The sequence below is a fragment of the Nilaparvata lugens genome, chromosome 12, assembly GCF_014356525.2.
Source record: "Nilaparvata lugens isolate BPH chromosome 12, ASM1435652v1, whole genome shotgun sequence".
NCBI classification, from domain to species: Eukaryota; Metazoa; Arthropoda; class Insecta; order Hemiptera; family Delphacidae; genus Nilaparvata; species Nilaparvata lugens.
Window position 1 is genome coordinate 6,597,672 of NC_052515.1, and position 24,521 is coordinate 6,622,192.

General features: G+C 33.1%; 2 protein-coding genes across 11 annotated transcripts in view; both read left to right on the forward strand.

Moving 5' to 3' along the window:
- The first annotated feature begins 1,781 nt into the window (after positions 1–1,781).
- On the forward strand, positions 1,782–10,689 carry LOC120353802. 10 transcript variants are annotated; one of them, XM_039438820.1, is made up of 10 exons: positions 1,823–1,956; positions 2,947–2,976; positions 3,716–3,778; positions 4,117–4,173; positions 4,284–4,340; positions 5,249–5,305; positions 5,756–5,824; positions 7,884–7,992; positions 8,896–9,001; positions 9,677–10,689. In XM_039438820.1, exons 1-10 carry the CDS (start codon positions 1,895–1,897, stop codon positions 9,760–9,762), a joined length of 696 nt encoding a protein of 231 aa, XP_039294754.1. In that variant the 5' UTR covers positions 1,823–1,894; the 3' UTR covers positions 9,763–10,689. The 10 variants fall into 10 exon arrangements, with proteins under 10 accessions (XP_039294763.1, XP_039294758.1, XP_039294764.1 ...); XM_039438825.1 differs by having other exon boundaries at positions 1,854–1,918; XM_039438824.1 differs by lacking the exon at positions 4,117–4,173 and having other exon boundaries at positions 1,786–1,956.
- Positions 10,690–11,709: 1,020 nt separating this feature from the next.
- LOC111050402 (nose resistant to fluoxetine protein 6) overlaps positions 11,710–24,521 on the forward strand; it is a 30,851-nt gene continuing 18,039 nt past the window's right edge. The window contains exons 1-5 of the mRNA XM_039438819.1: positions 11,710–12,607; positions 13,706–13,915; positions 17,120–17,289; positions 19,136–19,353; positions 22,544–22,623. Coding sequence (XP_039294753.1) covers positions 12,559–12,607; positions 13,706–13,915; positions 17,120–17,289; positions 19,136–19,353; positions 22,544–22,623 — 727 coding nt within the window. The 5' untranslated portion in view covers positions 11,710–12,558. The remainder of the gene's footprint in view (positions 12,608–13,705; positions 13,916–17,119; positions 17,290–19,135; positions 19,354–22,543; positions 22,624–24,521) is intronic.

Consider the following 24,521-nt stretch of genomic DNA (forward strand, 5'->3'; position numbering starts at 1 on the left):
CTTTGTTGTATACGCAGATTAAGTCTATGGTTTTAGAATACAAAATGGATATATGTATATCTAGAGTGAAAAGTGCTGTTTTCTCTCCCTGAGGGAAAAGTTTGAAGCCCGAGGCGAAGCCGAGGGCAACAATTTTCCTGAGGGAGAAAAAACATTTTTCACTCGTGATATACACAACATTTTTCCTCCACCTACATTTTTATAAAAACTGCTAATAAAGTAATTTTTAAAAACGTATGTGACCAAACAATGTGTTACAACGTAATCTAAAAAGTAAACAGAAACAGCTGGCTTGTAATCACAGTTCTCCTCCGACAGCACTATCTGTCGGCTAAAGTTGTAACAATGACAGCCAAAACTACAGCTATGATGAAGTTCCCGTTACAAATTAGTTAATTAGTTAATTAGTTAATTAGTTAATAAGTAATATTCGTTGGCTGATATTTTGAATAACATGGAATAAAAGAAAAAATATATACATTTTTTTAGTATAGTGATATGAAGTTAAATAATAATTTCAGCATACAAACATAAATTTTATAAATCGATCAAATGTCTGGTTGATGTATTGAATTAAGTTGGTTTAATGACTACTCTATATGCTTCCTCATCTGAGCTTAGACCTTCTGACCTATTCCAAATGTACGTTTTTAAAATAGAGATGCTTCCCATGTTATTTAAATGGAGTCACTTTTACTCCCTAGGGAGTTTTTCTGTTTTTTAGTACCGAGAGCGAAAAAGTGACACTTTAGTATCATGTTTCAGGGAGTAAAGTAAGTACTTTTGACAGTAGGTGGAGGAAAAAGTTTATTTTACAAGGATACAGTGATGCATAATGTGGAATGACAGTGACCTACTGCTGCGTAGAACTGCTGCTATAATGCAGCATAAACTACTATGACAGATAATAATAGCTCACATAACGAGCTCTGTAATTTTACGGTCACGCTATTCTCCACCTTATAATTATCGTAATAGTTTGGTTCTTGTATGACTTGTCTCAGAAATTGATTAACTCATACTGACCTTACACTGTTTGCTTACTTAAGAAAAATAGTTTCGTTGTTCACTAGGTTATCAAATTATCACTTTCCATGTATTTTTGTTTCTTGCTATTTAAACTTTTCTCAGTTATGTAGGTCTATTCACTGTTAAAAAAATTTCAATTCAATTTCAATGTTATTATTATTATAATTTTCACAAGAAGCACTGAATGGGAGAGAAAAACTAAAAATACATTTATTATTCAATAATCTATTCTCTGTATTGTCCTCAACACCCTCTTTAGTTAGGGCTACTCTTAATCATCAAGAAATAAATAGGAATAAAGAATTTACTGTGACCATTGAAACATATTTTCAGAATTTGTGAGACTATTCTCTATTTGAAGTTATTGTGTAACTTTTCTCCTCTGATAATATTATCAAAGCAACTGGAAATCTACAATAATGGAATATCATCAGCTCTGAAATTCTACATTTTTATCTCATTTTTCGAATAATAATGACTTGTCACAACTATAGTAAATCCAAATGATGATTGAGTTGGAGACAAAAGATTGTAAATACTTTGTTGACAAGCATCTTTGAATAGTTGAGAAAATTCATGGAATATTGACATGGGGACCGTAGACCGCATCATTGTTACTCACATTTTATCCTAATGGTTGAGAAAATCTGTGAATATTCTAGAGAATTCTCGAAGAAAATAAGATGAAGACGAACCGATTATTGTTGGCTCATATCTTCTTATAGTTCATAAATTTCTACGAAAAATTTCGCGATGTTTATCTCTCAAAGAGTATGACGTGTTAAGTATACGGTCTATTAGCAATTTAAAAAGGCTTGCCGATCATAAAATTCAACAGTAACTAAAGTTTCTTCAGACTGTGAAGATGTTGACTACAGCAGTGTTCTGTGTAAGTTTTATCATAGTTATCAATGGAGTTACTGAATTGTAAGTATTTTCAAACTATTTCAATCGTGTTTTCATTGTGTTCTGTAATAATCTTCTATTGTATTCCTCATTAAAATTTGGAAGTGTTCATATGATTGTTTTTTAAGTCGGGAAATATGATACTACCTGGAAGATAGAGCATGAATTTATAAATGAATTTTTATTGTGAACCAACTGGTTTGTGTGATTTTTGAGTAAGCAAACGGGATCATCCATTGGAAACTGATAACTTAATATTATGAAACAATAGTATCAAATTCTCTTTCCAGGGCTACTGAGAGTAGTTTATTTCATTTTATTCACACTCCTTGAAAATAACTCTTGGAGAGTTGAAACTAGTTGTGATAGAATAGGAGTGTACTTGATATATTTCATTGTGTCCCAATGAAATAATATCTATTCCATTCTGGGAATTCCTCGAGCTCCGTCTTTCATTTTATTACTATCTTAATCGAGAGACCGAATTATAAATAACAATCATGGACCACTCAAAGCTTTATGGTTTTGCGTGGGTGATGGGGAAGAATGAAGATAATGGGTTAGATGATGGAAGAGATGTACGATTTTTGTTCGTACGATATTTTGCCGTCCTTATGAATTCTATCAGATTAAACGGAGCTTGACAAACATCATTTATTCTAGATCATCTATTTCATTCAATAGAATTTATAGTGTAGCTTTCCTGTTTATAAATGTGTAGCTAGCCTTAGGGTGAGAACAAAACGGTCAAGTCGATAATATGTAGATATAAGCTCGCTATTGAGCTTTCTACATCTTTATCCACTATTATGTACGAGTATATCAATGACTCGAAATGTTTTTATCATTGCAAAGTTCTTCAGTGACACCAATTTTCAAGGATGACTCACGAGCGATTTACTCTTTCTGTTCATACCTTCAAATGAATCAAACAATTTTTCTAATTGAGTTTTATTGACAGTGTTTTTTGTCAGATCCCATCTAAAGAATTATTATCTTATCTCTCCACAGGGATGGAGCTAGTATGGGCATGGATTTCATGTAAGTAGGAGTTTTTGAAAAAATATTATGTAGGCTATATTTTCAATATGGTTGTACCACAGAATACAGCATACTCTGTATTTATTTTATACCCTCCGTATACACTCCGTATTTTCCACAGAATACAGCAGAAGTATTATAGGAGTTTTCTCTGGTTGTACTAAGACATCATTCTTTTCCTCTTTACATGCATATTTGAATTTTGTTTCTCTCTACTCACATCATAATAATTGTCCAATATTCAATTCATTAAACTATCATGAGAGTTCAAGTGAAGTAGTATATTACACTTATCAAACATGGAAATGATGGTCTCTACGAGTCTCTACGAGACTGACCATTCTGTTTAGTTCTCATTGGAGAACTACTGTTTGAGAGTCAAGCTAGAAGTTTTCCAATTACTTCCTTTTGGTTGAAGCTCGACAGTTCTATGTATCGATAATTGGAAGTTTTTTAATCGAATAAGTCCTGTTACTTTCTTTGTAAGAAGAGATTTCATTGAAATTTGTAGTCGACAGTTGAACTCTACCTATCCACCTCGAGAGTAGTTATCAACGTAGAATTGAATATAGAAAATATCTGTCTCTATTCTCTTTGAATCCGGATTATGGATTGATTCTCTATGAAAAGTGCGATTATAAAATTGAATGAACTTGTTGACTTGATATTGATTAATTATCCTTTCTGTAAGCTTTCATACTTTTCAGTGCATTGAGTAATTTTTGTTTCATATTTGCAGGAAAGATCCAAATTTCCCAGGCAATCCAGGTTGGATGAAAAATTTTAAGGAAAGCCTACCAATGTGAGTGAAATTCATAGATTCAATATTCAAATTGATCGTTTCACTCCTACTTCATGTATTTATCTGGTCATCCAGAGAGAACAGAACTCTAAGTTATTCTCTATCTATCTATCTATTAGTCTCTCCTCTCTGGATTTATCTGCATAGGAAATTCTGAGTATGGAGATACTCTAAGAAGAGATTTCATCTTTGTTCACCATTGTCTGGTTCTTTATACGTTGAAAAGAGTTTGATTCAGTGAAGATATTCTCATTTGCTAGATCATTGCAATTTATCAGGCCTTCATAGGCCTCAGTTGATTTTGCATCATAATTCTCCGAATGTTGATCTTTTTATAGGAACAAACCAGGTTTCCCAGGCAGTCCAGAATGGAAACGAAGATTCGAAGAGGAAATGTAAGTTTTATTCAGCCTTTGATTATAGCACTTGCTATTCATTTATGTAAATAATATATTAATCATATTCCCTCTAATTTAAACTTGAACCTACCGATTTGTCCCTATAGGAAAGGCCCAGACTTTCCCGGCAGTCCAGAATGGAAAAGGAAATTCGATGAGGAAATGTGAGTATTATATACAATATTCAAATACAATGCTATCTATTCATTCATTTCTTTCATGAATTTATTGATCATATTTCCAATAATTTTCATGCTTTACCTATTTATTTGTCTCATAATATAAGTCCTATAATATGATTATGATTATTTTCAATTGACATATTATGAAGAGTGTAGAGTTACCAGGCAGTCTACAGAGGCAAAGAAAATTTGAAGATGGAATGTGAGAATGTGAGTCTTCATTCAATTTCAAATTACAAAACTAATTATTAAATACAAATTACAGTCATTTTCATCCAATCACGTAGGTCATTAGTTTGTGGGTGAAGAGACCAAACCTCGCCACTGCTCAAAGAAGTGCGGCCGTTTAGGCAAAACTTCTTGGGAGAGGTGAGGATTTTGAGCCTGCGGAGTTTCAGAGGGGCAAAAAGAAAAAAAACCAAGAGAACAGAGATGGGTGAAACTCCAGGCACAAATTCGGGTCAAGAGGCTGAGTCAAGGGTGACCAGGCGCCCTAGAGGCAGCTTGGCCTCCCCTTCCTCAACGGAAGGACCTCCAAAGAAGGCCAGGAGTGGAACTCACGTAGGTCACGAGGACTAATCAGTCTGAAGAGACTGCCAAGCATATCACACTGAATTGCGACAAGCAACCAGGTGATGAATGAGATGTTAGTATAGGAAAAAAACTCCTGGTTCTTGTAAAGGACACAGGTATTGGTTTGCTTAACTAACATATTACTTGGGAACACAATAAGCTTCGGTTGACGTGTGGGGTTCTTTGAACCTTTGGATCCTTGAATCCGTCCCTTCAAAAACAATAAACAATAAATAATCCATCCATTTATATCACCCATGAACTGATTGTTCACATTTGAACCAATTTAGTCATTCATCTACCTATTCGTCTTATAGGAGGAGACCAGACTTTCCAGGTAGTCCAGAATGGCAAAGAAAATTCAATGAAAGCATGTAAGTTATTGGTCTACACATTATTAGCTTACATGTTCATTATCAAATTAATAATAAAAAACAATTGATTTTTTTAAGAAAAATTGAATGTTCAAACCTTCAAAGTTCATTCCTGTTGAATTCTGTATATATAATATATATATATATATATATTTTTTTTTCTTATCGGTATCATGTGAAATTCATAATTTATATGTATGTATTCGATACTCCCATATGCGGTCATGCTCGAAAGAGCTTGGATATGTGTAATGTTACTTACTTTATGTATGTAATATTGTAATAAATAAATAAATAAATTCTAGAAACTTTGAACATCACATTATGTGTTGTTTTGAAGTTTGTGAGGTTATTTCATGTTGATGTTCCCATTTTGATTACCATTATTGTATACAGTATTTGTTTTTTGCAATTGGTAAAACTTGACTAATGCTCTTCTTACTTCTTCAGGAATAAAACAATGAATATACCTCCTCCTATGGTCCCCTGTTTTCCAAAGTGTTTTCCATTTCCACAAGAGTAAGTAAACATACAATCATATTCTTTCTATTAATCGAATAGATTTATTTCGTACAGAGAGGCTAGGAGCATCTTTCTAAGATCATGAACAAAATGCAGTTTATGCAGAGTATTAATTCATGCCTGTTTTGTTGGAAGCCTGTTTAAAACGATCGAATCAGTATATCAAAGGAAAAATATAAGCTTTTTGATATTACCAAGTTTTTAAGACTTCCTTGAGCGTTGTAACGTATTGCAGTGTTGAACATGGGAAGTGAGATATGATGAAACAAAGACTATACAAAAAAAAACAATCCAACAATTTTTTAATGCTTCCCAGTGTGATAAAATTGATAAAACATGCAGGCTATTCATGCATATCTGTGTTGGAAAAGTCGATGAGAATAACCAAAAACGTGTTCCAAGCGCTTTTCAACGCGATATAACATGATTTGATACGCTTTGTAGCAAGCTATTCACTAACATCGGAGATTCACCGTGAAAATAGCATTGGAGAGATAGTGGCGTTAACGTGAGAGCCGCGCTTCTGATACGGTGGAAATTTGAAGCAACGAAATGATGTCAAAGCAAGGTCAAGTTCAGCCTAAGCAATGCTAATAGATAGAACAGACCGAAATCAAGGCTTTTGGCCTGATGGGAAAATAACATGGTAAAGATAAAAGAAACTACAGCTTGTAAGCTCACTTGATACGCCGTCATTTCGAAACATGGCAAAAGATACAAAACGCTAAAATAGTAGTTTCACGTATATAGTTACTAATATCGGAGACCGAGCTTCGCTCTGGAGTACAAAAGCATAAACAATCTATTACAAAAGAAGAAATTATAATAACATTCATAGTTCCTACAGAAATGTTCTATCTAATCACAGTAAATTGAGATTTATTCCGATAGGAATGCAAAAATTTCCCTCACAAAGGCCCGGTTGCACAAAAGCCGGTTAAATTTTAATCGTGATTGACTTCACGTGAACCAAATCAGAGAAGACCATTTCAAAAAGATTAATCTACTGGAATTAATCGGGATTAAAAATTATCCGGCTTTTTTGCAACCGGCACTTAGTAGGCCTACCTGATTGAATAATTACAAAAGTTCAACATCTGAGTCATAATTTTGACCGAGTCCTACACACGTGGATTCGCTCATTCACTTCCATAATCTACAGACGACGAAATAATTATTATTAGCTGTTTTTCCAAGGATGAATAATAATTATCCTTTTAATGTACTCTAGCGAATTTTCCTAGGGATGAAACCTAGTGCAATCGAATTTTTATATTATAAACCTACTATGTTCTGAATTTCGTGAGAATCGTTAGAGCCGTTTTCGAGATCCGGTGAAATATAAACTTCTAAATATCCAAACATCTAAACATATAAACAGAAATTGCTCGTTTAATAGTATAGGATATCAGGGCTAACAGTTTGGCTTTAGGAACTTGTTTTCCGCTGGCGCCATCAAGATTTAAAATATTTAAATTATAATTGGAGCTTATATGGGATTATAAGTAAAATTGCTCGCCCTTACTCATAAACGCATATCATTTACCTTACTAACTACGATATAATCTCTTTCAAGGTTTTTTTATATTACCTATATATTTTTTATATAGTTTTAGAACTTGAAACAGTAGATGGTAGATAATTGTGAGTAGAAATAGAAGAGAGTTAAAGGTAACGTGACTTGAAAGCTGAATCACAAAACAATTGTAAAAAACTATTACTGATCTACTTTTGTAATTTTGAAAGGTTGAATAGTGGCACTGGAAAGCTTGTAAAAAGAAATTTAGCTATGGCAATCCAAGCGAATCAGGAAAATTCTTTATTTTCCTAACACTCCTATCAATCAAAATAATTGAGAGAGGGAAAATTAGGTCAACCTTGAGTCCTATTCCAAATTTAGACCAAATGTAACAGTTCAAATGGGTATATCACCAAATCAGTATAAGTACAATTTTCAGTCTAATTGTGAACTAGAGACAAGCGTTAGTTCTACTTGATTTTAAAAATTATAATTTCAATGTGTTTTTAATTTGTTGGATAATATTTGTAATTCCAGTTGTGAGACAGTGGCAGATCCAGGCTTCGAATACCCAAAAGTGAGAGTCTATGGAAATCAGGATGTGAAAATTGAGCATCGCTCTTTCATGTGCAAGGATCCAGATTATGTGAGTTTCAATCTCATGAACTCATGGGAGGGATTTTGCCCCACGTCATTGATTGAATTTGGAGCCTCAACTCTACAATAATATTCTCTCGAGAATTCTAATGAGATTATCACTCAACTAAGAGAACGATTCAATGCAAAACTTTTCAATTGACTATTTAAACTGATTGGATAAATAGATAGAGTCCAAATTCAATTATTTGAGATGAATAGAGCACTTAATCAGATATCAAAATAGATAGATTTACAAGAAATTAGAAGAAATACACTATACTGCTTGATATTATGTGACTGTCAACCGCTGATTTAAACTGATCATAACAATAGAGATTCCATTCGATGCAATAGAAATGCAAAGGTAGTGATCGCTTATTTGAATATCCCACTTGTGATGATATTTTCATGAGCTTCTAGTGAAATCCTTTGTTCATGAGCCTATTCATGAGTTTGATTTACTATTGAATTTTACTTTGTAATTCGTACTACGGTATTCCCTACTGAATAAGGGAATGTTAGAGGTCACACGAATGCTTTGGAAAAAAATTCAGCTGTTTTTTTTTTGATGCAATAATTGTGTAGTTACTCAGTCAATAATCATCACAGTTTTAAACAGATTTTTGAATAGCATTACCGATAGAATTCTGAAACTGCTGTTGGTGGTGAAGAACTTATTTTGCTTCTTGACAAGTAATATAGTATTGTTAATGAGCTGTATTTTTTTCAAAACTTTAATTGATGATTTAAAATGATAACACGGGAATTCCAGATGATGGTGTCAAACTTGATTATTGCAGCTCTTATGGAGAATTGAAAGTATGTGGTGTATTTCACAAAAAAATGTTTGTTATTCATTTCACTTCTCGTTTTATATGATTTTGATCATGAAACTTATTTTCTCCACTAGGGCACGGATACTTTCTACATGCTCCAAACAGTGGTTCTGAAAGGAGAGCATAGCACTACCAAAACGGCAAAATTCTACAACAAAAAGGGAGAGATGATAGATTATTGTAAGTAAAATTATTTCTCTCCCACCTACGAATCTCGTATTTTTTCAAAGTTGGGGTTTTTAATTATTATTGCTGTAATTATGATCAAAATAGTTATCACTGAGTTTTCCCTCTAATAGTTTCATAACTATAATACAAATATTATGTCAATACTACATTCTGTAAATCATGTCAATTTTGTATTCACTTGAATTAACAATACCCTAATAAATACTATGAGTTACATACACTCCCTCACTTTTTTCGGCTTATTTATGTTTTCATTTCAAGTCATTTTAACATATCATAGTAAAAAGATAGCATGATAAGATGTTCCATGATAGGGCGTTTATGTCCAAAGTTCACTACCAACTCAAGCCGATAGTCCTAGTAGTTATTTTTCGTTGAGAAAATTGACGCTGGTAGTATCTCATATTGTGCCGCTCTTACACTTTCACCCGGCCAAAACAGTAATATTAGGCAATTATAGTCGACAGCTTAAGTAAAACAAAAATCGACTAGGAATTTGGAACATAAACGACCTATACAATGAGATATATTATTATTATGAAAACACTGGGATGTTGTAAGGAATATTACTAATACTATATTTTTATGATAATATTTTCTCCATGTGATTTAATAGATTAAATATTATTGAAAAAATCGATAATAATTCTGTTATATTTTTTGCAGCTCCTAAAGTGAGGCTTGTGCCAGCCAATGAGGACTGCTCGAAGAGCGATGAAAACATTTCATCATCTTCAAAGCTTACTTTATAATGATTGCCAATTCAAAACTAATATTGAAAAGACGTTACTGAAATTAAATTAGTTTGTACAGTAATCGAAATCAATATCATGCTTGAATATTTACAAGTTTCATCTTCTTGTTCTTCTTCTTCCTCGTTCCCTCCTTTCTCACCGTCTCGTTTTTTCTTCTCATTCCCGTTTCCCCACTTCTTACAACATCTTCTTCATTCACCTCTGTTCTCTTTCTCTGCATTGTAATTTCATTCCCTTTATTTCTCTATTCCTTTTTTCCTTCATTTCCCTTTATCCCAGAGCTGTTTAATTTCCTCCTAATCATCATCCGAGATTACTCCAACGAAGATATTTTCCAACTTATCATTGTGGATGATTTTCAATTGTGACACTACTGCTTCAATACTTTAGTCTACACTAGATAGAGAAAAATAACTAAATTTCTTGCTTTTTCCATAATATTATGAATATTAAGTTGCTGGTGAAATGAATTCTAGTATTTGTGAAACACCACCGCCTTAGAGTGACTAATTTTTCATAATATATCATATAATTTTTATATACTATATGGATGGATAATTAACGTTTAAGACTCCCGGTAATTTTTTGCTTAATATCATCCTTTATTCTGAATAAGATTAATATATTTTGATTCTTACTTACTATAGAGTAGCCTATCAAGTATATTTTATTTTAAATTTTATTTAGCTTTATGATTTGAAGTTTTTGAATTTTCCTTTTTTTCCAACTTCTATTAACCCTATACCCTATCAATCATCCTTAGATAATACCTCATACTCATTTCTAAATTCCTAAACTCCCAGTTTCATGATTATTTTTCTATTCATGTATTTTATTATTTGTAGGCACCTGCTGTAAAATCTTTTAGGTTTAAGGGCCGATTTTGTAATGAATTTTACTGAATAAAATGATTGATTGATTCTCCTTTTTCATATTTCTTCTTATTCTTCTTCATCTTCTTCATTTCATTCACTATTACTCCTCCTCCTTCTTCAACTCCCACTCATCAACCTCCTTTACCATCTTCTCCTTTATAATTTCATCTTTATTCCCCTGTTCTCTTTTTCCGACTTGTAATTTCATTCCCTCCATTCTTTTCATATTCCTTTTTTCTCTTCTTCTTCTTTTTTCCTCTCACTGTTACTCCTCTTCCTCCTCCAACTCCTACTCCTCAACTCCTTCACCACCTTCTCATTCACCCATATTCCGTATTCTTCTTCTCCTTCACCTTCTTTTTCTCTTCCACCTTCTTCTTCTTCTCCTCCTCAACCCTCTCCTTCAACACTCTTCCTCCTGCACCTCCAATATTCACTCTTGTTCTGATTGTTATGGTTTTTTTTACAATCAAAATGATGTTCTGAATCTCAAAATCCTCTCAAATTCGTACTTTTCTCCACAGTTCTCAGTTACTTTATTTGTCTTATCCTTATCCTTATCCATTATTTCGTCCAATCTGTCTTCATCCAATTCTTCTCTTCCTCTCTTCATTCGATATCAGGGGTCTTAAAATAACAAAAATAGATACAGTTCTATCATAAATGAACTATCCTTTTTTCCCCCAATGTCATAATTATATTATGATTATGGTATCTTATACAATAAATCATTTTGAATCAATATGAATAATCTTTTCTAGTATCTCCTCATGCTCCCCCTTTTCTTTCACCTCTTCCTTCTCCTACTACTCTCCTTCATCATCCTCCTTTCCTTACTCCTCCTCCTCCACCATCACCTTCTTCTCCATCTCCTTCCTCTTCTTCCCACTCAATACCGCTCTCCTCATTCGCCATTCTCAACATCCACTCTTCTCCTCTTCTCCTCCCCTTACAATAATCATTACTTTATCTCCTTGTCTTCTCTTCAAAGCATCTTCTCAAGCTTCTATCTTTCAAAAGGCGCAGCTTCCACCTACCATTTACCATATCATCTGTCATTTCATCGTCAACCATAAATTATTACTCACAACAATTATGTGAAAAAATCCATAGTGCACACAAAATTGCTACTTTTTCACTATATCCAAGTTCCTCCGGAATTCCCTATCAGACAATAGTATAGTCTCATACCTATATTTATAAGAAATTCAAAACAAGATACATGAGAATGAATATAGATAGATATACTCAATAGTTTGGGAGCTAGTTTTACAAGTTCCCCCAGATTCAAACATAGATATAATTGCTATGTATGAATTTCACAATAATGACGTTGGTACCTCATACAATTTCATACCTGTATTTCTAGACATTATTCAACTACATATAGATAGATATAGAGATTCACCAAGTACAATAGATGCTTTTTTCCCTTGTACACTTGCATGTAAACATAGATATAATTGTTTAGTAATTGAAAAATTGTGCCCGCTCATGTTTAGTTAGTCGATTACAGGTCATGCTCACAAAGCGCTTGTTTACTATAATTGAGAGTTAGTAAACTAGAATTAGATTGGCGACTATAATTCAACATGACAGTAGCTAAGCTCCCAGGCAAATTTGATTATTTCTTTTGTATCGGATCTCCAAGACTTTTAATACTTTTTTAATCGTTTCACATGTGTCCTTTCTTGAGGTGCCTTGAGATCAATTTTGAAGGATGTTCAAGGACTTTTTCCCAGTTTTCAATTTTAGTATGGGAAGGTCGAGTCAGTATTAGTTTTTGACGAGTCAAAACAAGTCATAACTGTGCTGAGGACGATACTAGTGTCGTATGTAACAGGATAGGATTGTAATAGGATACATCGGACGGTAGTTCTCTGATTTTGTGAGTGATTCGAATGAAGAGTCTCCAGTAATGAAGTTGCCGCTATTTGGATTACTGGCCATCTTGTGTCTCAATGAAGGTAAATAAATAAACACATTTATTGATTCTTTCTATCTATCCTTTTATCATTTTTCTCTTACAAGAATGCACAAATCAGGGTGAGAAATCTAAGGATACCTACCTTGTATTATCCCTCTACTAAATTTGGTAACATTAGAAAGTCATAAATATTGTCTTCTAGGATATTGGCTAATATTGAGCTTCAATTTGAATTGCTTTTCTGTATTCTGTATGCTATTTGATAAGAATCATGCTCAAAGAAACTTTGAGTTTGTATACTTTGTACTATATACTAACTGTAGGCACTTCGAGTACAGTATTTCATAGATCATCGTGAAACTCTTCACACAGGAAATACTGAACTTCCAATTCATTCTATATTTCATTTAATTTTAGAGATCAATCGCAATTATAATTTGTTGATCAATATTCGATATATGAGAGTACATGATAGTATCTTGATGGCATACATATGATTTGTTTGCTCAATCAGAGTATTCATACGGTAAGCAACATGGAAATAATATACTTGACAGGTTAATAAGCGGTTTGCATCAAAACAAAATCAATATCCTGCACATAGAAGGATAGTAACATACTTCAATGTGCATGATTTATTCAGAAGTGAATATGATGATGGTGTCTGTAATAGGAGGAAAGCTACAGAAACGATAGTGCACCAGCAAATTCATCAATAAGTGAGAATTAATTGTTGTGTAATGGCTACCTCACGGCTCTTGAGAGAAACTCAGTCTTGCTGCTTGAATTTGACTGCTAGATAGAGTACGTATATCATACAAGGATTTCCATGTAACAGTTTATAATATGTACATACTCTTAACCATTCTGGTTATTGTTTGTACAGTGTTCATGTTTGTTTTGGAATGAATTTCAATTTTAAAGAGTACTATTGAGTGAAGAAACGGATGATCAAAACAAAGCAAGCATCACTCAACTCTGTGAGTTCAGTCTCAGAATAATCAATCTAGAATTTTTCATGTACAGAAGTTTTTTCTGGTTCAGTCTAGTCGCATATTGATAATCAATTAGTTTTATAAATTATTATTCCCAATAAAAAATATATAATTCCATAATATTTCTACTGTATTGATTACAGTTACCTCATCAGTTGAAGACACACTACATTACAGACTGAGAGACATCCCTTCAAGACTGCAAGGTTTGGCCAAAGAAATCTTCCCTAATGGAATTCCCAACGAATTCTTGGACATGTACATACCCACTAATGCCAACAGCTCAATATGTAGGAATCACAGCGCAGTCTACTTGCAGGAGTTCAAGAACTTCACACCGTGGGCTCTACAGAGTGAGTACACTTTACACATTCTGCTTTTGGAAAATTTTAGATAAATAGTATTATTTAGTTGAACAAGATAGATATATAGATGATAAATGACTTTTATTTACATTTTAGAATAAAAGTGATTTGGGCGGAATTGAGGCAATAAGAGCCACCTCTTCCACTTGACCCACGATTATAAGTTACATAAGAATAAATAATATACTTCACAATTCTAAAATGAAATGATAATTTACAATTCCAACATATTAATTAAACAATAGCAGTAAGAGTTCCTGATGAGAAATTCACTGTTCAATTTTTCAAGTAGTAATTTAGGATAGAAAAAATTAGGTCATTAGTCTTTAGACTAGATGGCTATAGTATTGACCAATAGAAAAAAAGACAATTCCAACAAAACAACTTAATCAATATACTACAACTAGCGATTGGACGAGCTGATATTTTATCACTCTGATGAGTTGAGAGACATGAACCTGTTATTCCCGCTATTCCTGAAGCTCAGTTTCCATTTAGGAAATTGGTAATATCATAATAACACAATGAGCCGCGCTAGAACATTGAGTGATTTTTTACAATGACTCACCTATTGTTTCCATTTCGGGACAATCTAAAAAAAAACTGGGTGCAATGACATCGTAGTCGCTAACTTACATCAAAACTCTAGTGACCTTGATAGTCCAGGCAATGAATGCTCAAAAAAGGCTATAGAGGGAAATGTTTGGAAGACAATTTCCGACCCCGCAGTTCTGTTTGGGGTAGTGAGGAGGTAAACATATCAAAAGTCCCCACCCCTACCCCATGTTTTAAGGGGGTGGGGGTGGTTCAAAGGTACCATTTTTTGGTTTCTCGCATATAACTCGAAAAATATGTATCTTTCGGACATAACTGTTACATACAAAATTGAAGCTTACATAATTTCCTACAATATCAATTCACAACTTTTTCTATATCTTCTCTAGCTTTCGAGTTTGTTCGAGTTTGACTTTTTATACGTAAACTTTTGATATGTTTACCTCATTACTACCCTCAACAGAACTGCGTGGTCAAAAATTATCTTCCAAACATTTCCCTTCAAAACCTTTCTTTGACTGGACTATGAGTACTATAAAAATAATGTAAAAGAGGCTGAACATCCATATTTTTGGGTATTTTCGAAAATCTAACATACGCACACAGTATTTGAGGATGCTTGATCCAAATCAGAAATCAGAATCCTCCCATTCTTATTACAAGAGAGTTGAAATTTGAGGAGAAGTAGATAGGTGATCTATAGTGTAGGGCCAGTAAACTATGATACCGCAGCAACTTTGTTTTGCGGCACATTTGTGTGGTGCATTTCTTGCGGAGAAACCGCTGAGTAAATAATGTTGTAGATCGTTTCCATTTCTACAGGCTCCCGTAATTCGATGTCGAGTCATGTTGCTGCGTTAAATAGAATAGAATAGAATAGAATATTTTTATTTCACTTGCTCATAACAACAAAAAAGTTTTACATATCAACTTAAAAAAAATGTAGTAGTTCAAATAAATTTACAACTGCATAATATCAGAATAAAACATAGAATTATAACCACATACAGTAAAATAAAATTTTGATCTTTCTGCAATTAGCCTAACTAAGTAAAATATTAGAAACAAATGATGATTAGGGCAAGTGAAACAAATTACTACTTGCAAAGTGGTAAATAATAACACTTGAGTGCAAGTAGGAGTCAAATAATAGATTTTAGTTGCAAATAACAAACGCACACACACTCACTCTCTCTCACACACACACACAATAATTTATTTTCAGGGCAAGACTCGGTCAACTGAACAATAGATCAAGATAAAAAAACAAATTTAATTCGATGATTGAAATTAATAAATAGGAAAGAAAAAATCTGAAATTGATAATTTCAAAGTGCTGGTCTATGTGGGCTCATCTCAAGACAGTAAACCATCGCTTAACATCATCTGGAAGATATTCAAAAAGGCAAGGCCTCAATTTCGATTTGAACTTTCTATATGTATTTATACTTTTCATGTCAGGTGGCAGAATATTATAAAACTTGGGGCCCAGAAACAGAAAGCTTTTTTGGAAAAGAGTACATTTTGCCCTAGGTCCTCTCAACAAACCCAGAGTTGCCTGACGTGTCTGCTGGGTATGATTATTCTCAATTATTATAGGTTGATCATAGCTTCCACTCATCCTGTAAAACAGAGCCAGCACCTTGAAAACATACAAATATCGAAGAGGAAATGCATTAATTTGTTTGAAGTAAGGGAATCTGTAGTAATGGAAATCTGTGATGTTGAATTAGCACATCCATAGATGGGGCCCAAAAGTCACTACCTAATTGACCAAACGAAGTGAGGTCTAAGATTCAAGTCGACGGTTTGGCAATTCTCTTAATGTTTGAATGTTTAAATGCTTGGATGTTTAAATGTTCATATGTTGCGCATTCACGGCGAAACTCGGTTATAGATTTTCATGAAATTTGACAGGTATGTTCCTTTTTTGATTGCGCGTCGACGTATATACAAGGCTTTTGGAAATTTTGCATTTCAAGGATAATATAAAAGGATAAAGGAGCCTCCGTCATACGCCAATATTAGAGTAAGAATCAGACTATAGAATTATTCATCATAATTCAGCTGACAAGTGATTACACAGACGTGTGGAGAAGCAAGTCTATTGCTGTATTTCCATAAGGTCTATAGTTTCAATCAGGTACTTGTGGATGAGAATACTGCGTGAGGTCTACTGTTCACAGAACTACTAGTCTAAAACTTGGTTACATAACTCACTGGACACCCCCCCCCCTCCAAAGAGCCAATGGATGCTCACTACCGTCTGCAATTTTTATTAATTCCGCTGTTATCCCTTGAATTGAAAGGAACCCATAAAATGCTGTCATTCTAAACGCTGATCTTTCTAGGACCCTTCAAGATTTCATTTTGAGCTCCTTCAAAAATTTCAAGGATGCAGTGTGCGTCAACCCTCCTCCACCACCATGGGGATAACTTCATGAGCAGGTAGTCCACAACTCATAGCTCCATTGGTTACCCATTCATTTCACCAACTACTCCAATGTTTCGTAAAGTCTCCATCACATGATTAAGTTACTATTATATTATTAGTGAAATTCACTACTTATCAAATCTATGCATAATATCGATAATATTTCTTTCTCTTTTCATTCCTCATTCTTATTCCATTCACAGTGTGGGACTCTTCTGGTAAACTGCCAGTCGGTCTGTACTATGGAAACTTCTATCACTTGGGGAGCTATGAGGAATGTATGGAAGTGACGTCATCCTCACCTTTCAAAGTTAGAAGCTGTCTCGTGCAATTTGGCAACATGATTCGGCCACAGAAGACTCCAAAAAACTGGGTAATTGTTTATTTCATAACAACAAACCATTATTATTACCAACTACTATTATTACCGTGAATATAATAGTTGAGTAATACTTCAACTGCACGTCTAGTAAGCATTACTCTGAAACTAATCGAATATTTAGGCCTATCGATTCATTCAATATTTATTAGATATTTATTTGGGAAATAATGATGGGTTACCCTTACAGATTGAAGGAAACCAACTCCAACCAGTTGCAAGTTTTAAGTACCTAAGTTCAAGTGTACAGAGGTAGACCTACGATGAGGTGGGGAGATAGAATAGCGGCAGACTTGCGGGAGAGTGGTTGGTGGAGAGAGGAAGCATATATTAGGATAGGGCTTTGTGGAGAGGAATGCCGACCCCATTGAATGGGATAAGGTACAGCCAAAGAAGAAGTAGAAGAAGAAGAAGAAGAAGAAGAAGAAGAAGAAGAATAAGAATAAGAAGAAGAAGAAGAAGAAGAAGAAGAAGAAGAAGAAGAAGAAGAAGAAGAAGAAGAAGAAGAAGAAGAAGAAGAGAAGAAGAAGAAGAAGAAGAAGAAGAAGAGAAGAAGAAGAAGAAGAAGAAGAAGAAGAAGAAGAAGAAGAAGAAGAAGAAGAAGAAGAAGAAGAAGAAGAAGAAGAATTCAATATTTATTCATTCATTGATACAAATCATAAATCTCATGGATCATTGAATTTATAGACTATTGAATCTATAAGTTGAGTCGAGTGGTCAATTCGATGAAATTTCCTAGAGAACGAACCCAATTCTACAAGTATCATATCGATTGCAAACACCCTCAAGACTTTAGTACGGTGGAAAAAGATTTGTTATTGGTATTTATTCATAACTTCATAACTTTTGGAGAGTTTTCAAGTTAAGAGAGTATTTTGTCTCAGGAATGGCGGTTCACAATGCAAGTCAATGCTTTCTGTCAGTAGACTATTTTTATTAGAGTTTGATATTACTGTTGATAAATGAATAATTCATTAATTCCAATTATGGAAATCAAAGAGAGCAAAATCTTCCTCACTATTTTTAAATCTAACTATATTGTTCTATTAAATAAACAAATGTATAGATATATAGAAGTTTTCTCTGGTCAAACCTTAGAAAATAAGAAAATATTTCAACGTCAAAAATTCAAGCACATCAATCTACTACAAGAAAATGCATAAAAAACGTCAGCGGATCACATGCAAGCAGCCATTTTGTTGTAGCATCGTCCCTTATTCCAAGATCAATTCTCATGGCTGATAATGTCATATAGACGCTATCTTGTGGGAGGTTAATATTGAACCAATGGCGAGCAATTATCGAGTTTATCAATATAATTCGAATAGAATACCAATGAAGTTTTATTACCTAAGACTCTTATCAAGGAAGAGTTAACATGATGTAGAGATAAATTGGATAAATAGATACATCGGATAAATGTATAGATAAATTGGATAAATAGATACATCGGATAAATGTATAGATAAATTGGATAAATAGATACATCGGATAAATGTATAGATAAATCGGTTAGCATTTACCAGGGACAAATAATGCAATTTCATATTCTATTACTAATTTGTACTGAGAGATTGTAATACTCAGTTAGATGGGCTACTACAACAATGATTAACTTTGTTTATCAACTAATGATCAATTCTTAGAAAAACGAATATTATTTTTTTTTTTGTTAGTTGATCATTTCAATAAAGATCAATTTCTCAAGCTCTACCTTGAACCTTAATTTGAAAATAGACTTTTGAAGTTGGGTTCTGAACCACTGTAGAAATAGATCCAAAATTACATCTATTTGGTTCAAGTTTTCATAAGTTATTTTTTATATACTTCCCATAATCAGTTTCAGGAAGAAGTAGACACTATCACAGGTGGTATACCAGTTCTGAAGGAGAGACTGACAATAGCAATGTGTCTGCCAGCTTCTTGTAGTCTAGAGGATTTAAGACAGCATTACCAGCCTCTAGCCAGCAAGTTCAATTCATCCTTGCATTTCGACCAGTATAGTTGTTCGAAAACTATTGAAGAGATGAAAATCACTAAGCTGGAGATGTTCTCTTTGTAAGTTTTACAGATTTCCACTTTCATCATATTGTTTTGTTTTTTTAGGGAATTTTCATTTCACCCTCTTATTCTGTTCTACGAGCATTACTTCCAAATTTTATTGTACAGAAGTTATCTATCATGAGGTTTTAATAAATTACGGATCAAGTGGTTTTATTGTGGAATAGCATTAGTTATCCATCATGAGGGTTTAATAAATAACGGATCAAGTGGTTTTATTGTGCAATAGCATTAGTTATCTATCATGAGGGTTTAATAAATTACGGATCAAGTGGTTTTATTGTGGAATAGCATTAGTTATCCATCATGAGGGTTTAATAAATAACGGATCAAGTGGTTTTATTGTGCAATAGCATTAGTTATCCATCATGAGGGTTTAATAAATAACGTATCAAGTGGTTTTATTGTGGAATAGCATTAGTTATCCATCATGAGGTTTTAATAAATAACGGATCAAGTGGTTTTATTGTGGAATAGCATTAGTTATCCATCATGAGGGTTTAATAAATAACGGATCAAGTGGTTTTATTGTGGAATAGCATTAGTTATCCATCATGAGGGTTTAATAAATAACGGATCAAGTGGTTTTATTGTGGAATAGCATTAGTTATCCATCATGAGGTTTTAATAAATTACGGATCAAGTGGTTTTATTGTGGAATAGCATTAGTTATCCATCATGAGGGTTTAATAAATAACGGATCAAGTGGTTTTATTGTGGAATAGCATTAGTTATCCATCATAAGGGTTTAATAAATAACGGATCAAGTGGTTTTATTGTGCAATAGCATTAGTTATCCATCATGAGGGTTTAATAAATAACGGATCAAGTGGTTTTATTGTGCAATAGCATTAGTTATCCATCATGAGGGTTTAATAAATAACGGATCAAGTGGTTTTATTGTGCAATAGCATTAGTTATCCATCATGAGGGTTTAATAAATAACGGATCAAGTGGTTTTATTGTGCAATAGCATTAGTTATCTATCATGAGGTTGTAATAGATGTCGCGAATATTGCAGTTAGAACCTTGTCATAGTCAACTTGTCAAACTATGAAGATGACAAAGTTCTAACTGCACATACAACCATTTCAAATCAACCCATACTGAAATGAAGGAGATTAAAAAAACTATTAAGGTTCTAATCAAATGAAAAATTTTATTTTGCAAACAGATTTTGTTCAAAATAATGTGAATAATATGCAAATAATGACATATTATTGAGCAGTAGAGTTCATAGTTATTTTCACAGTACAGTAGAGTTCACAGTACATTAGAACTGTAAAAATATTGTCACTTATACACTAATAAATAACACTAATACTAACACTAATACACTGAATACACTAATATAATTGTGACTGTAAAAAATTATTATGGTTCTAATCAAATGATTTTTTTTACAAACACATTTTGTTCAAAATAATGAGTACGTTGTAGACTATGTTAACAATAATGTAAAGAATATTAAATGGAAAGAATATATGTAAATAATGATGTATTCAGCAGTGAAGTTTATGGTTATGCTCACAACATTAGAACTATAAAAATATTGTCACAAATACAGTAAGTGACTTTAATAGATTATTATGGTTCTAATCAAATGAATTTTTTTACAAACACATTTTGTTCAAAATAATGAGTACGTTGTAGACTATGTTAACAATAATGTAAAGAATATTAAATGGAAAGAATATATGTAAATAATGATGTATTCAGCAGTGAAGTTTATGGTTATGCTCACAACATTTGAACTGTAAAAATATTGTCACTGGTCAGCCTAAGAAGTTATACGTAAGTTACACATCAATATTCTTACTATCAGGTGAATAGGACCTAGTTCATCTAGTTCAAATGAAGAACTGTCATGTAAAATGCCCTGTCTTGCAGTGGCATAAAAGGAAATGCCGCTTTCAAATCCTTCTTTTTTGCGTCAGAGATTTCTTCTGGACATTTTTGAACTTTTGGTTTAATTTGAACTGCTTGTAAACCGGGTGAACTCTTTGGAACCTTTTTCGATGCCCTTCTAGGCACCTCGTTGAACTTTATGTTGCCACAGTTGATTGGTTCATAAGGGTCATGACTAGTTTTGAAGTATTTCCAAGAGCAGCTGGGCTAGAACCAATCTTCTCCTACAAATTGGTTTTGCAAGATTCTCTCTTTTCTTCCTGAAAACAAATTAAAAGTAATTAGGCTTGCATTTCAAAACTCAATAAATATTCAGAAAACCCCCAATTTCGAGAAAATATTACAGTACCTAAGTTATGTTTATTTGAAATATTCTAGACTTAGGCTATAATAAATTGATAATTTTTATCAGTCAAAAAAAGAAAATTCCATTCCTTACATAGGCTACTAAAAAAAATCGTGATTAACAAAGAGGATTACATCTCAAAAGGGATGATACACATGAAACTATAATGATGAAAAGTATAAATTATTCAAAATTTAAATATAGTTATTATAATTATAAGTTATTACTTCAACAACCTGAGCTTGCTTGAAACCTGAGGTTCCTTCAACCTGTTACAACCTGAGATTGTAAGCCTAGACTCTTTATACCCTGGGTAATATAAGGAGAAAATAACAAAATATGAACATAAATACTTAAGAATAAGCGAAATTTTCGTAAACTTACCTCTTGTTAGTAAAAATACTAAAGCATTCTTCATCAGAAGATGATGTTGGTGGAATAAATTCATCAGAATCATCGCAAGAGAATAGGTCGGATGAGCTTTTATCACTTCCAATTTCATCTTCATCCATTATGGAAGAAACGACTAAAATATCTAACTTGGATTCAATAAAATGAGCAATAAATCATAAAATACTTTGAAACATACAAGGATAACCTCAAAACTTCACTTCTTACTTAGCTGCTGCATGGTGACACAGGAAAAACAGGGCTGCAAGAACAAATTAATATCAAACAGCTGATTTTCAGCAGTTAGAACCTTGTCAACCTGAGACACTATCTTCTTATTTGTCAGTTACAACCTTGTCACTCTTATTAGTTCCATTATTTGTCAACAGATCGCATTCAAAGTGAGTTCTCTGTATAGATATGGTTTAATACATTTCAGAAACAACATAACCTCAATTTGACCAGAAATGTCAGTTAGAACCATGTCAAACCAATGGAGCGAATTTTCTTATATAATAATGATTCTAATATAATTCATTTCAGTGTAATGCTGCCCTGTATGTTCGCTATAGTGCTGCTCGCCACCATTATTGATGCATATTTTCTTCATTGTTTCAAAAAAGGTAAGATAATTATTGATGATTTGAACCATTGAACTCTAAAAACTTCCCAATTTTCTGAAGGGTTGTAACAACAATTATCAGTTGTACATGGGAGATTGTACTATTCGTATACTATCTATTTCAACCACTTCACTTTGAGCGTTAATCGTGGTTTTCTGACAAAAATTTCGAAGATTACTGCTTAAAGATTATTATTGGTGGATGAAAGTATTAATAAAGGCGGATTCTGTATCATTTCACTGATACTGGATCTGAATCAATTCTTTTGTTTGAGGCTGTCACTGATTCGTTATCAGAATCACTATCAGAGATATCAGTATCAAACTCACTGACCGGTGCAGTTGAATTATAATATTCCTATGAGTTCTAATTGGACTATTCACACTCAGCCCGGCTAGACGGGTATGGATAGTCCCATTAAAACTTATTGGAATAATATTATCACTGTACCTGACAGGTTTACTGATATCGATATGTGGGAATACTCCTTGAGGTGGTGAGAACAAAAATCAAACGGTGCTGGCGATGTGGGATATGTGTTTAGAGTAGGGTGTACAGACATCCGAAAAACCGTTGATTGTCCCAGTTTCCAAACCAAAGTTATGAAAACCATTTCTGGGAGAATCAAAACATTTTAAAGTTCCGGATTTTTGTGTTGAATAGCAACAATTTTATTCAATTGGAATACCTTGTATATCTTAATAAGTTGCCCAATATGTATTGTGTAGAGTTCTACAATTGCGTTTCAAAACAAAAGTATATTATCAAGAAATTTACGTATTGTTACGCTACAATTTGTGTTCTTATTTTATTAATTTTGAAGGGTACTATAATTCTATTTCATAAATACAAGAAAGTAGCCCTGAATTCATACATCTTAAAAAATAATCAAAGAAGCTGGAATCAACAAAATATACTTTCCCTTAGGATAAATCAACTGCATCCACATTTACAGGTGGATTTCAGTAGAGATAGAGCTCAATTCAATTTATAAGCAACTATTGCACATCACAGATCATATGATTCGTTTTACATTTTTTTTTGTGTTATTGTCAACAATGTGATAGTATCAAAGGATCAGGAGAATGTGAAGTTTGATATAACATGGGATAGTGAAATATTGGAAAGTGAGAACAGCTATGAATATTTTGGAACATTTTTATTTATTTTATTTATTTATTGTATAAAATAGTATAATCATAATACAATTATGACATTGGAGGAAAAAACTAGGCTAAGCCTGTACTATTTCTCTCCAAAAATTTTGCTAAAATGTTAATGTTGTCCAAAAGATAAGGTTATATAGTCACACACTGCTTCGTCACTTGATTTTCGGTCCAGAAATGATGATTTAAAATTTTGAATTTTGAAGGTTGATTTTATACTCTAAATGAATCACAATAAATTAAAAACTTTGAAAATATTGCACTTATTTAAAAAATTTGAATACAAAATCAAAAACCTACTCACTATTTGTTATTCACAGCTCTAAAATATATTTAGACTGTCAAATATTATATTTTTATCACATATTTTCTTACATTTTCAACAGACTATTAATATCTGCATATTGGAAAGTTGATGAAGAGATAGACAACAGAGTAAGGAAAGCCAACCAAGTGTATTACCAGCTTAGCAGAACCATCCTGGGTAAACGAGAAATAAGCCAGGGAGCTAAAATAAGGATATACGAGTCAATATTTAAGCCAGTTCTACTCTATGGAACAGAATGCCTCACTATGATAGAAAAGCACAAGAGTGGAATTACCTCCTCAGAAAAAGATACCTAAGGAGGGTGGTTGGAAAAACCAAAAGAGATATAGTGAGAAAATAGTATGATCAGAGAAACATCAAAACAGGAGGAACTGATTATCACTGTTCACCGAAAAACCTTTGGA